Source organism: Pelecanus crispus, chromosome 11, assembly GCF_030463565.1.
Source record: "Pelecanus crispus isolate bPelCri1 chromosome 11, bPelCri1.pri, whole genome shotgun sequence".
Classification (NCBI taxonomy): domain Eukaryota; kingdom Metazoa; phylum Chordata; class Aves; order Pelecaniformes; family Pelecanidae; genus Pelecanus; species Pelecanus crispus.
In genome coordinates this window covers 9,923,455-9,936,166 of record NC_134653.1, presented here as the reverse complement: position 1 = coordinate 9,936,166, position 12,712 = coordinate 9,923,455, and the positions used below count along the sequence as shown (strand labels likewise).

Genomic DNA, 12,712 nt, shown 5'->3' with positions numbered 1-12,712 from the left:
GGCTTTCATAATCCTGACAGAAAAAAACACCCCTTCTTCTTATGTTTCTTTGTGCTTATATATAGTTAAAGTAGCAAGCAAAAAATCCATCACCCCTTGCAGAAGGTAGCATTAATCTGCTGCTAATTCAGAAGTCTGCACTTACCTTAATTGGGACAATTCTGTAGCTCTTTCCACTGATGCCTGATTTTTTTTTTTTATTACCTTTTGCCTCTATAAAAAAGGGCGGGGTGGGTTGTGGTTTTGGTTTTTGGTTTTATTTTTATTTTTAAAAATCTCAGTTGGCTCTATGCATGAGAACTAATTCTAACCATGAGGTATATTATCAAGAACATTTATATCCAAAGCAATGTACCAGACTGCACCACCAATCCGTGCACTCTGCTGTTCCATTTCTGGTAAGCGCAGCTTTCCCCTAGCACATCATAAAGTGGTCAGCTAGTGTAGAGCTGAAACACAGCAATGCCCCAACAAGGAAACAATGTTTCCTTTCCAACAAGGAAACAATGAATTCAACAACACTGAAGTAGCACAAAGAAACCTTACCAAAACATGGTTACAGGTTCTAGTCAAACATAAACTTTGCTACATATGCAGTCTAAGGTATCTTGTGGGATTATGGGGATTTAGGGAAGCTGGCAGCTCATGGCTTAGGCAGGTGTACTCTTCGCTGGGTAAAAAACTGGCTGGATGGCTGAGCCCAGAGAGTTGTGAATGGAGTTAAATCCAGTTGGCAGCCAGTCACAAGTGGTGTTCCCTAGGGCTCAGTTTTGGAACCAGTCTTTTTAATATCTTTATCACCGATCTGGATGAGGGGATTGAGTGCACCCCCAGTAAGTTTGCAGATGACACCAAACTGGGTGGGAGTGTCGATCTGCTGGAGGGTAGGATGGCCCTGCAGAGGGACCTGGACAGGCTGGATCAATGGGCCGAGGCCAGTTGTATGAGGTTCAACAAGGCAAAGTGCTGGGTCCTGCACTTTGGGCACAACAACCCCATGCAACGCTACAGGCTTGGGGAAGAGTGGCTGGAAAGCTGCCTGGCTGAAAAGGACCTGGGGGTGTTGGTCGACTGCCGGCTGAACATGAGCCAGCAGTGTGCCCAGGTGGCCAAGAAGGCCAACAGCATCCTGGCTTGTATCAGGAATAAGTGTGGCCAGCAGGAGCAGGGAGGCGATTGTGCCCCTGTACTCGGCGCTGGTGAGGCCGCAGCTGGAATACTGTGTCCAGTTTTGGACCCCTCAGTACAAGAAAGACATTGAGGTGCTGGAGCGTGTTCAGAGAAGGGCAACAAGGCTGGTGAAGGGTCTGGAGCACAGGCCTTATGAGGAGCGGCTGAGGGAACTGGGGTTGTTTAGCCTAGAGAAGAGGAGGCTGAGGGGAGACCTTCTCACGCTCTACAACTACCTGAAAGGAGGATGTAGTGAGGTGGGTGTTGGTCTCTTCTCCCAAGTAGTTAGCGATAGGATGAGAGGAAATGGACTCAAGCTGCACCAGGGCAGGTTTGGATTGGACATTAGGAAAAATGTCTTTACTGAAAGAGTGGTCAGGCATTGGAACAGGCTGAGGTGGTGGATTCACCATCCCTGGAAGTGTTCAAGAAACGGGTAGATGTGGCACTTTGTGACATGGTTTAGTGGGCATGGTGGTTTTGGGTTGATGGTTGGACTGATGATCTTAGAGATCATTTCCAATCTTAATGATTCCTAGTTTTACTTTCATTAAAAAATAATCCAGCCCCCAAGCCAGGAAACATGAAATTAATTATTACTCTACCCTTAATTGGTTTAGTGGTGGACTTGGTAGTGTTAGGTTAATGCTTGGAGTTGTCAGTCTTTTCCAACCTAAATGATTCTATGATTATGTCCAAATAACCTGCAGCAGGCAACCAATCAGTTAAACATTCAAATTCCTCATCCCTGTTGAAATTAGTATCACATTCTTCTGAAATGAAATTAAGAAGGGAAGAAGGGAAACGTCGTGCCCTTTTTTAAAAAGGGAAGAAAGGAGGACCCTGGGAACTACCAACCTGTCAGCCTCACCTCTGTGCCTGGCAAGATCATGGAACAGATCCTTCTAGAAGCTATGCTCAAGCACATGGAGGACAGGGAGGTGATTTGAGACAGCCAGCATGGATTCACCAAGGGGAAGTCCTGCCTGACCAACCTAGTGGCTTTCTATGAAGGAGTGACTGCATCAGTGGACAAGGGAAAAGCAATGGATGTCATCTATTTGGACTTCTGTAAAGAGTCTGACACAGTCCCCCACAACATCCTTCTCTCTAAATTGGGGAGATATGGGTTTGAGGGGTGGACTGTTCAGTGGATAAGGAATTGGCTGGATGGTCACATCCAGAGGGTCGTGGTCAATGGCTGGATGTCCACATGGAGACCGGTGACAAGGGGAGTCCCTCAGGGGTCCGTACTGGGACCAGTGCTGTTTAATATCTTAATCAGTGACAGTGGGATCGAGTGCACCCTCAGCAAGTTTGCAGACAACACCAAGCTGAGTGGTGCGGTTGACGCGCCAGAAGGATGAGATGTCATCCAGAGGGACCTGGACAAGCTGGAGAGGTGAGCCTATGTGAACCTCATGAGGTTCAACAAGGCCAAGTGCAAGGTCCTGCACCTGGGACGGGGCAACCCACGCTATCAATACAGGCTGGGGGATGAAGGGATTGAGAGCAGCCCTGAGGAGAAGGACTTGGGGGTAGTGGTGGATGAAAAGCTGGACATGAGCCAACAATGTGCACTTGCAGCCCAGAAAGCCAACTGAATCCTGGGCTGCATCAAAAGAAGCGTGTCCAGCAGGTCGAGGGAGGTGATTCTGCCCCTCTACTCTGCTCTGGTGAGACCTCACGTGGAGTACTGCGTCCAGCTCTGGGGCCCTCAGCACAAGAAGGACATGGAGCTGTTGGAGCGGGTCCAGAGGAGGGCCACAAAAATGATTTGAGGGCTGGAGCACCTCTGCTATGAGGACAGGCTGAGGGAGTTGGGGTTGTTCAGCCTGGAGAAGAGAAGGCTGTGAGGAGACCTTACTGCGGCCTTCCAGTACTTAGAGGGGGACTATAGGAAGGATGAGGACAATCTTTTTAGCAAGGCCTGTTATGACAGGACAAGGAGTAATGGATTTAAACTAAAGGAGGATAGATTGAGACTGGATACAAGGAAAGAACTTTTTACAATGAGGGTGGTCAAGCACTGGAACAGGTTTCCCAGAGAGGCAGTGGAGGCCCCATCCCTGGAAACATTCAAGGTCAGGTTGGATGGGGCTCTGAGCAACCTGATCTAGTGGAAGCTGTCCCTGCTACTGCAGGGGGGTTGGGCTAGATGATCTCTAAAGGTCCCTTCTAACCCAAAGCATTCTGTGATTAAACTTAGTAATTCCATGTATTGGCCATTAAGAAAAGGTGGTCTAATTTATGTTAGAGCTGGCTCCAGAGGAGTTTTCTGCTCTTGTTAATCATTGACAGTCCTGGAGCTCTACCTACCAGCTCTTTCCAGAGCAGAGCCAAGATTGTTCACAGCCCCTTGACAGTAGCTGTCATGAGGACACCTGGGGGTTTTACTTGTTAGAAAAAATAGCAAGCAACCTGCACTAATTTTGACATTTTACATCAGTCTACTTCTGCACAGCTGATAAAGAATACTGTACCTGTGAGCTATCAGATACTTGTAACTGCAGACTCTTTTGATTTCAAGTTAAATCTGGATTAGTTTCCCACATGTCCTTGTGAGTGCCCTTCAATCATGCAAACAATAAGCAAAGTAAAAAGGACATCAGCTCTATTTGTTTTACTGCTACCAGCACTCGACATACAGCTTTCTTTTAAAAATAAATACATTCATATGCTGTATCATTAGAAGACGTAATCTTCTATCCTCTCTTGGTTCTTTTAAAAGGTCTGGAAGATATGAAGATACTCAGGTTTTATTCATTAATTCTCATAGTCTTCACATTGAACATGGAAAATCAGCTTTCTTTTCCTTGTCAAGATGCAGCACAGCCATCTTTCCATGCAGTAGGGAGGAAATATATTCACCCTCTATTTTAGCACCATTATCTTCAGTTTCTGTTTTGAGAACAGTAATGTAGACGTTTAGGATGCCATAAATAAACCTCAAATTATTACACAGTCATAGAGCAGGCTGTTTTAATTACTAAAATCAAGGTATGATTTTAAATTTTGCCACCAAAAATTGTTGATATGACTTTATAACCAAGATTTAAACAAAGCAAAGGAATAGTCTGAGAATTATAAAGCAACCTGCACATACAGCGTATTGCCCAGTTAGCTTGTCAAAACCGATCCTTTTACATTACAGTGCGATCTCCTCAGACTATGAATGGCTGTACCTCAGCTTTGTCCAGTGTTGCAACAGAGGGTTTTTCTGCTTTTGAGATCTGACCACACAGCAGAAGTAAACTACTGCTCTTCCTTTGCCCAGAACTATCGTTAGCTGTCCCATCTGCACCAATGGATGCCCTCTTGATGGTGAATTCAGACCTGCCCGAGTAAGATACCTTATTTAGGTTGGCGAGTGTCTACAAAGCACAGGTCTAGTAATGAGGATCACAGTCTTCCACCAAGCTGTCAGTGATGTAACTGGATTCAAGGACGCTTTCGTAGTAGGTTTTTTCTGCAAATGTGTTCACTGTCCAGGCAACCACTTGAATTCCTTTTGAAGACCAGTGCTTCACATACTCCCTGCAAGGAACAAAGGCACCATAAGAGGAAGGCTGACACTACCATATTTAAGGCAGACACTGCTGAGGCTACAACCCAGTTTTAGTCTTACATCAGTATCACATCAAGAATGACACTACGTCATCTCTTGCAACATCATCTTTTTGTGTTTTATTACTGTAAACAGGCAAAAGCAACAGTTTTTTTCCCCTTTGAGATTAAACTTAGGATCTAACATAAGATAAAAATACAGATTGAAAAGATAGAGGCTTAAAATAATAAAATAGCATGCGGTAAAGAAACTGTCTAAACAACCTTACGCAACACTAAATGGCACATATTGATTAACATACTATGTTAACTCCACCCTTATATACTAACGGAATGATATTGCTTCCTGATATATGAGCAAGCTTTAACACTTACTGAGAAACAAAATTTTTCTGTATGAGGAAAGCTGAAACCCCACACAATCGCCACAAGAAACTGTGTAGGCTCCAATCTAGAATGACATCCATCATCATATACAAATAATGTTTCCAGGAAGAACTGAAACGGGGTGTCCCATCTCCAAAATGACTCAGATGCCAAGGCCGGTGTGTTAGTGCTGTTACAACATTTGTGTCAGCTTGTCTCATCTGGAATATCAAGGAGAAAAGACTGTAATTGATACAAAAGCAATATAAATTGGGAGAGGCTAGATACAAAGTGCTAGCCTGCATTTGCAGCTCTACCAGAATCCTTCTCCCCTTCCCCCCAGATCCTTTTGTAACTCTTTTACAAAGCCATTTATGATATTTTACTGTTTTTTCTTTTAAACATACTGAATAAGCAACTGCTCTTACGTTAAAAAAATTGGAATAAAATACATAGTAAACGGACTTGGCAGTGAGAATTAGGAAAAAGTTTTAAGAATAGTCTACATTTATATCAAAATATGAGATTTAACAGGGACCTTGCACACAGATACCTGCCCATATGCCAACTGTAAGAGCGACACACTTTTTTCTACATAGCTTTCAGAATGGAGGGAATTGCTGTAGATTCATACGTGCATCTAATGAGCAAAGAGTGATCTAATAAGAGTGTGCAGGGGACTTATGAATTATGCTTCATTTTTTTTTTAAAGTCTTGGCAATTTTAACAACCCCAAAAGTAACCTGGAACTGGGAGTTGTATATCTTACTCAAATTCCCAGAGAGAACTAAAAAAATCCCAAATAAACTTTTAGGAAACATCACCTTATAAACAACATCGGGCATGAAAGAACAGACTATGCTGTTGTTATACAAACGTGGAAATTCCAGGTAGAGTTGTTTTAGGGCATCAACTGCCTGTCAATTAGAGATACACACAGATGTTATCTTTATACATAAGCTCATATTTACTTTACACTGCAAAGTCATTTTAGAACAATCCCCTTTAAAAATACTTCCCTGTTTTGTGTACCAAGATTGAAATGGAAAGGAGGGAGAAGAAAAACAGCATCTTGTTTATACCGTTAACACAGAAATGACATTTTGGTTTTTGCAACAAAAGTCCTTTTCATGATTCGGTTTACAGCAATGAGTAGCATTCTCAGTGTTTGAAATACCCTTAAATATATTGTGGATAAAATTCTGAAGTACTACCTAGGGTTTAGCTCAAGGGGAAAAATGAATTTATTTCCATATTTTGCTATGCTAAAGAAAAAAGTATTCTAATTTGCATAAAATGTTAATGATTGATCACCTGTATCTCCCTTCAGTAATGCAAATGATAGACAAGCAGGATCCTTAGTTGGAGGCTGAAGATGAGATAGTAGCTCCCCTCAGCACAGGCAGGGAATTCACTTTGCTTTGTTTCATGATGGTGCTGTGAGCTGAACTCAACACTCACACAAGTCTCATGCTAATTTTAAGTTGCAGCTTCCCAGGACAATGGAATGGGACGAGGGATCATGTTGTCTTTGCTTTGACAGCCCAATTTTGGATGACACAAGTAGCAGATCCAGTCTCACTCGTATTAGAGGAGGGACTGTACCACACATATCAGTTTGAGACCAAGAAAAGCAGGTTAGAAACCCAAAGAAAGGGTGAAGGAAGGTGTCTTCGTACAGTAAGCAGTACCTGACTTGCATGGCCTTTGACATCAAAGTAGATTATAAGATTGTGATGCATAGACTCCACGACAGCTTCTCTCAGGGTTGGTACCTTTTCACCTTGGAATTTGCTCCTGTAGAAACGGAGAACTCACTGGAATGCAGTCAAGATACACATGTGCGCACACACAGGCACACACATCCCCAGCTACACAGAGCTGTTTCCCAGGGATTCCTAAACATAGTTTGCTGATACACTAGTATTAGAGGTGGGATCAAGCACCACTAGCAATGGCAGTGGTGGCTCTCTCACCCAGTAAAAGGCTGCACATGTAGGGGGATATGTGCACATCTCCTTTTCCCCCAGAATCCCACTAGACAATTACATCCTTCCAAATTCAAGGTCTAATCTGATGCTCACTGACCCGATGTCCCACACCGAAGCACTAACCTCAGTTCTTCACCTCCTTCCTCAGCTACCACAAATAAGCATTCAGTCCCGATGGCTGACCACCTATGCACCTGCTTCATCCTGCTTTGACTGTGCTCCCTAACCCTCAGCCAGAAAGGCAGATCCTGGCAGAATCAGCAAGACAAGCCGAGGATGTAGGAGAAGCAGCTTCACACATTAATAAATTATTCCTCTTAAGGTGACAGTGAACAAAAGCTGATCAGTGGTAACTGCCTATGTGGAAGTTCTCGCTGTGTGGTTCAGGTGATCACCCTTCCAGTAACAGACAGGGAAGATGCTTACTTGTACCACAGACTCGCAGGTGGTATATTTACAGGAGTCTGGAAATCCCTAATGCAGTGCCCCAGGAGCACACACTAAAAAGTTCTTCCTCTAAGATGGATTCACTTATGATACTGTAGAAGCTGCATTGTTATCAGAATTTTAGTAATGTATAAAAATATTTTCCCCTGCATACCACTGGAAAGGACCTAATCAGCTACTGGGTCACAGCTCCTACCTGAGACTACCCAGGAAATCTGTCTAGCTCCTTTTCAACAGTATAATCCTGATGTTTAGAACCCCCAAGACACAACCAGGCAAGAAATATATGTGAATAAAATTATTTTTAGAAGGAATGACTCAAGCCAGTTTTGACATATCGTGAAAGTCCCAGTATTTTTAGTGTCCTGCAGTCAATTTCAGGGAAGCTTGTGTAGAGATTAACCTTTTTCACATTAGATGCCTGGGGATTTTGTCCTTAAAAGCCAATTATCTTGACTCTGCTTCACTGTTCATATTGCAGGGATGGGTAAGGAGATATAGTCTCATAAGCTTCTAAAATCAAATGAGAAGCAACACGTGGGACTAAGTTTTAAATTTACAAAAATTGTCATCAGTGATAAATCAAATCAATAATTTTGTTTATCAACAATGTTTTTTTCACTGTTGAAACAGTGGTTTCAGAATAGCAATAGTTCATTTACCATAGCCTATGTTTTGCAGATGGATTAAGCCTCCTAATTTCATCAAAAGTCAAGTCACGCAATCTTCCAGACCCATCAGTTGTCCTTTCTACTGTTTCATCATGCATTAGAATGGGAACACCATCTGCAGTAAATTCAAGATCCAGCTCAACACCTGTTGCTCCATTCTCAGCTGCCTTAAAAAAAAAAAAAAAAGAAAAAAGAAAAAAATCACATACACGACAGAAGAGACAGCTTTATAGACTCAATATAGGTACAGCTACAATTAGTTTGTATTCTGGTAAAAAAAAAATCATAAACTATTAACGTTCTTTTCAGTAAGCTTGATCTGCAGAACAAAGTAGGTTTTATCCAAGTTATTGTGAGAAGAATTCGTAGATCAACTGAAAGCATATAATCTATTTTACAGATAAAACCATAGTGATAATGTCTCGGTCTTGGGATTGGGACTGTTTCAGGGTAAAAATGCAGGGAAGAATTCTGCTCTCTCCTTCATGTCCAAGAACTCCTGAGTCCTTAAGTTATGCTACCTTCTAAAAAAGAAGGGAAGCAAATGCCTACAGCTTAGATAATTTATAGATTAACACTTAGGAGCCAGAATCAGAGCAGGCCATCAGAGCATAAAGTCTCTGCTTGCACAAGGAAAAGCTATCATCCCTTTTTTTATGGAACACAGGTGCATATTTCCTTTAAGAGTCAGATTCGCCATTCATGTGCAGTACAGTTGATCCACCATATGCAGCAGATACTCTGCTTCCCAGAAGCACCACTTACCATGCTTGTACTAAATAGTACACATGCAGGCAAATCCCTGCTCCTGTCTGGGGAATCCCTGTATCAGAGCGCAATAAGTAGCTGGGCTGCCTTAGGACATTTCATACATCTTGCTCCTGCCCTGGCTCTGCCCCAGGAACTCCTCAGAAAAGCACCTGAGTGAACTGCAAGGAAGATGAAGCCAATCCTCAGTCCTCCTGAGAAAAGGGCCAATGCACCAGACAGACAAATGCCAGGTAGGCACTAGAGGTTACTCTAGGGGTATCTGCCAAGTAAGGATCTCTATAGTGCAGCTTCAGAATTTATCAGAACAAAGAGCCCTGCCTCGCCCAAAGGTAAGAAACCATCAGAGCAGCAACATCTCATCATCACAGATACACTACATTTGAGAGACTGCTAATCACGATTTCAAATGATTCTCAGAAACAGATTTTGAACCCTGGCTGCACTATGATGCCTCACAGATGAGGCAGCAGTAAGTTTCATGGCAGGGCTGTACACAGTGAAGTTCTCAGAATATCATATTTTCCTCTAAGTGTGGATTCTCATTACAGAACTTCAAGGGTTAAAAAGCAAACGACCTGTTACTAAGCTGCTGTCCGCTCTCTATATTCTGTTGTAAGATCAGCAAAATACAGTATTTCATTATTGCTACAATGCTAAAATATCCATCAGCATGGAGGATATAACAAGACTCAGATCCGATCAAACTGTTCTGAATCTGCCTGGGGATGAAGGACTGACAAGCCACACAGCTTCCTGCAGCAAGTTGGAAGAGGCTGGAGTTATCCGGGCTGACGAGGGCTTGATGCCTGCCAAAAAGGCAGCTTATCAAACATAACCCACAGGCTTCTACTACTGCCCACCGATTTCAGTCTCTCACCCACCGGACCTACGGGGAGACAGGCTCCCCGAGGCTCGCTCGCTCGCTCTCTACAGAGCGTTTGGCAGCTTTGCCTCACGCTTCTGACCCGGTTCCAGGCCCCGGACGCCCCTCAGCGGCTGCGCTCGTTAAAGGAGCTTCCAGCGCCCCCCGGGTCACGGCCGGCTCTCCGAGCCGGGCCGGGCCGGGCCGGGGCAGGAGGGGCTCGGGGCGGCGGGCACGCTACGGTGCGGCCCGCCGTGCTGACCTGTCGGATGGCCGCCAGCGTGTTCTCGGGCGCGTCGTGCGCGCCGCCGCGGTGGGCGATGCGGGCGGCAGCGCCGCGGGGCCGCAGGACGCGCTGGGCGCTCCGAGGCGCGGCGGGCTCCAGGCTGAAGAGGTGCAGCGCCAGGTAGAGGCCGGCCGTCAGCAGGCAGGCCAGCGCCGGGCTGCGGCTCAGCGCCAGCACGGCCCCCAGCAGCGCCGTGAGGGAGCTCAGCAGGCCCTCCCCGTGGCACAACATGGCGGCAGCGGCGCCCACCGGGCCGCACCGGACAGGACCGGGACCAGAGCCGCCGACACCGCCACGGCCACCGCCTCCCCTCAGGGCGAGGGCAAGGGCGACGGCAACACCGCCGCGCCCAGCGCCAGCCAACCAGCGCGCAGCCACCAGCCGCCAGCAACCAATCGGCGCCCGCCGTTCACCCGCCCTCAGCTAACCAGCGCGGGGCAGCTGTCACCGCCAGCCAATCGCCGCTCGGCGCCGCCCGCCGCAGGCGCTGAGGCGGTGGAGGCGGCCGGGGCCAGGCCGGGGCGGGCGGCTCTCAGGGCGGAGAAGCCCCCTCAGGTAAAGGCCGCCCCCTCAGGTAAAGGGCGGAGGAGCACTGCCAGAAAATGCGGTTTATTCCAGATAAAAAATGGCGCAGATAAAAATAAGTGGTGTTAACTGAAGGAAAGGTACCGCTGCCCAGAGAGTCGCTGAAGACTCTCTTCTCCCATGTGGTTAGCGATAGGACGAGAGGAAGTGGCCTCAAGCTGCGCCAGGGGAGGTTTAGGTTGGAAATTGGGAAAAAATTCTTTACAGATAGGGTGGTCAAGAATTGGAACAGGCTGCCCAGAGAGGTGGTGGAGTCACCATCCCTGGAGGTGTTCAAAAAACGGGTAGACGTGGCACTTTGGGACATGGTTTAGTCTAGTCTACCCTTGATTGGTTTAGTGTGGACTTGGTAGTGTAGGTTAATGGTTGGACTGGATGATCTTAAAGGTCTTTTCCAACCTAAACGATTCTATGATTCTATACGACCTGTGTGTCTGGAGAGTGTCGGGGCTTTTTCCAGCTATGCCAGCTAATTAATTGGAAATACAGTATTAATAGTAGTTATTTCCCAATTAGTTATCGTATTTCTATATACAGTGTTATATATTGTGTATATTTTATAGCTAACTATCCATTCACGCGTGCTCGCAGACCAACCAAGACCTGGTGCTGTGCGGAGGGCTGCGACCCCAGGTGCCGCCCGAGGGACCGCGGTTCCCTCCTGCCTGAAGAGCGGCTTCTGCGGGACAGGGAGGTTCCCGTTCATCACTGCGGGCGACGAAATGCGTAAACACTGGAAAGAATCCAGAGGAAAGAGCAGCAAGACAAGGAAATCGGTGAAGGTTGAGCAAACTGGGCTTGTTTAGTCTAGAAAAAGAATACCCAAGCAGAGGAAATAGCTTGTATTAACAGAAATGAGGATTTTGACCTTTTTTGTGTTCTCTGCGGGAAGGGTGGGAAGAAACGGTCTTTGCAGTGAGAAACTCTTGCCAACTAGAGGTGGAACGGGCACCAGGCAATATTCTAACCTGGATTTTTTTTTTTTTTTAATAGCTGAGGTAAATATTTGTCACATATTGTCCTAGCTGGTTCTGAGCATCTTGGATATTCTTTTCTGCCTATGGTTTTATGCTTCTGCCAGGAGTATGTGAAGAAAAATCAGACATATATATGCAGATGCATAACAAATAATGAAATACCTAATTAAATGCCTTACATTTTAAAAATCTTTTGATAATCAACAGCATTTGTTAAGATGAAGATTTAAAAAAACCCTCAGTAATATTTAATGTGTTGAAGAGGTAACAGATGAAGGAGTCGTTTGTCAAAACAAGAACGACAGCTTTAACATCCCTAAATGCTCAGTGGGAACTAGATGTTTCTGTAAATTTAAATTAATATGCCCTGGACCGAGTGCTGGCAAACAAGCGTGTATTTTCCGCCCGACCTGCCTCGTGGGTGAGTGTTACCTGCTCCTCCGGCCGGCTGGACCAGCAGCTGGCTGCCGCCCGGGCGGGAGGGATAGGATGTCTGCGGTGACGCGGTGATGCTGTCCTCACAGAGCATCTTAGCGAGTTCTCATGTTTATCTTTCTCATCACAGCGCGTTCAGCGAAACTGATACCTGCTGGTGGCACGTTTGCGGTCCTGACTATAGAAGGAGCGCACAGCCATATGATATTTAATGTGATGAAGCGGAACGGACTTCACCCGTGCTAACGGGGGAACTCGTCTTGGAGACCTATGGGTGGAAACCACTGTAAATCGGAGTACCGGGATGGCCCTCGGTCCCACCTCATACCTCTGAAAATCGGAGCTGCCTTTGCCTGGGAGCTCGCCCCCGAACGACAGGCTCGTCCCGCGGGGCTCGGGTACGCGAGGAGGTTTGTAGCCGGAGCTCACGCCCTTCCCTAGGCCGCATGGAGAGGGATTTTCCTAAACTGCTCGGCCCCGGAGAAGGCGGCGCGGATGGCGGGAGCGGCGCCCGCCCGAGGCCCGCGGCGGGCGGGGCGGCAGTGCGCGGCGGGGCCTGTAGCGCGGCGGGCCGGGCCGGAAGC

At 46.2% G+C, this 12,712-nt stretch overlaps 1 protein-coding gene across 2 annotated transcripts; it reads right to left on the bottom strand.

Moving 5' to 3' along the window:
• Nucleotides 1-3,798: 3,798 nt before the first annotated feature.
• On the bottom strand, nt 3,799-12,532 carry GDE1 (glycerophosphodiester phosphodiesterase 1). 2 transcript variants are annotated; one of them, XM_075718738.1, is made up of 7 exons: nt 12,457-12,532; nt 8,204-8,379; nt 6,795-6,900; nt 5,928-6,020; nt 5,113-5,324; nt 4,524-4,707; nt 3,799-4,071 (listed from the first exon to the last, which is right to left on the bottom strand). In XM_075718738.1, the coding sequence occupies exons 2-6, from the start codon at nt 8,308-8,310 to the stop codon at nt 4,560-4,562; spliced, it is 666 nt and encodes a 221-aa protein (XP_075574853.1). In that variant the 5' UTR covers nt 8,311-8,379; nt 12,457-12,532; the 3' UTR covers nt 3,799-4,071; nt 4,524-4,559. The 2 variants fall into 2 exon arrangements, with proteins under 2 accessions (XP_075574853.1, XP_075574852.1); XM_075718737.1 differs by lacking the exon at nt 12,457-12,532 and adding an exon at nt 10,108-10,362.
• Nucleotides 12,533-12,712: the final 180 nt, after the last annotated feature.

Bases quoted from the DNA above. Each gene is read 5' to 3' on its own strand.
- GDE1 (XM_075718737.1), bottom strand. From the start codon at position 10,362: ATGTTGTGCCACGGGGAGGGCCTGCTGAGCTCCCTCACGGCGCTGCTG. The intron at 6,901-8,203 runs GTAAATGAACTA...CCGTTTCTACAG, and splicing joins TCTGCAAAACATAGGCTATG to GAGCAAATTCCAAGGTGAAA. The intron at 6,021-6,794 runs GTACTGCTTACT...TCTAATTGACAG, and splicing joins TCAAAGGCCATGCAAGTCAG to GCAGTTGATGCCCTAAAACA.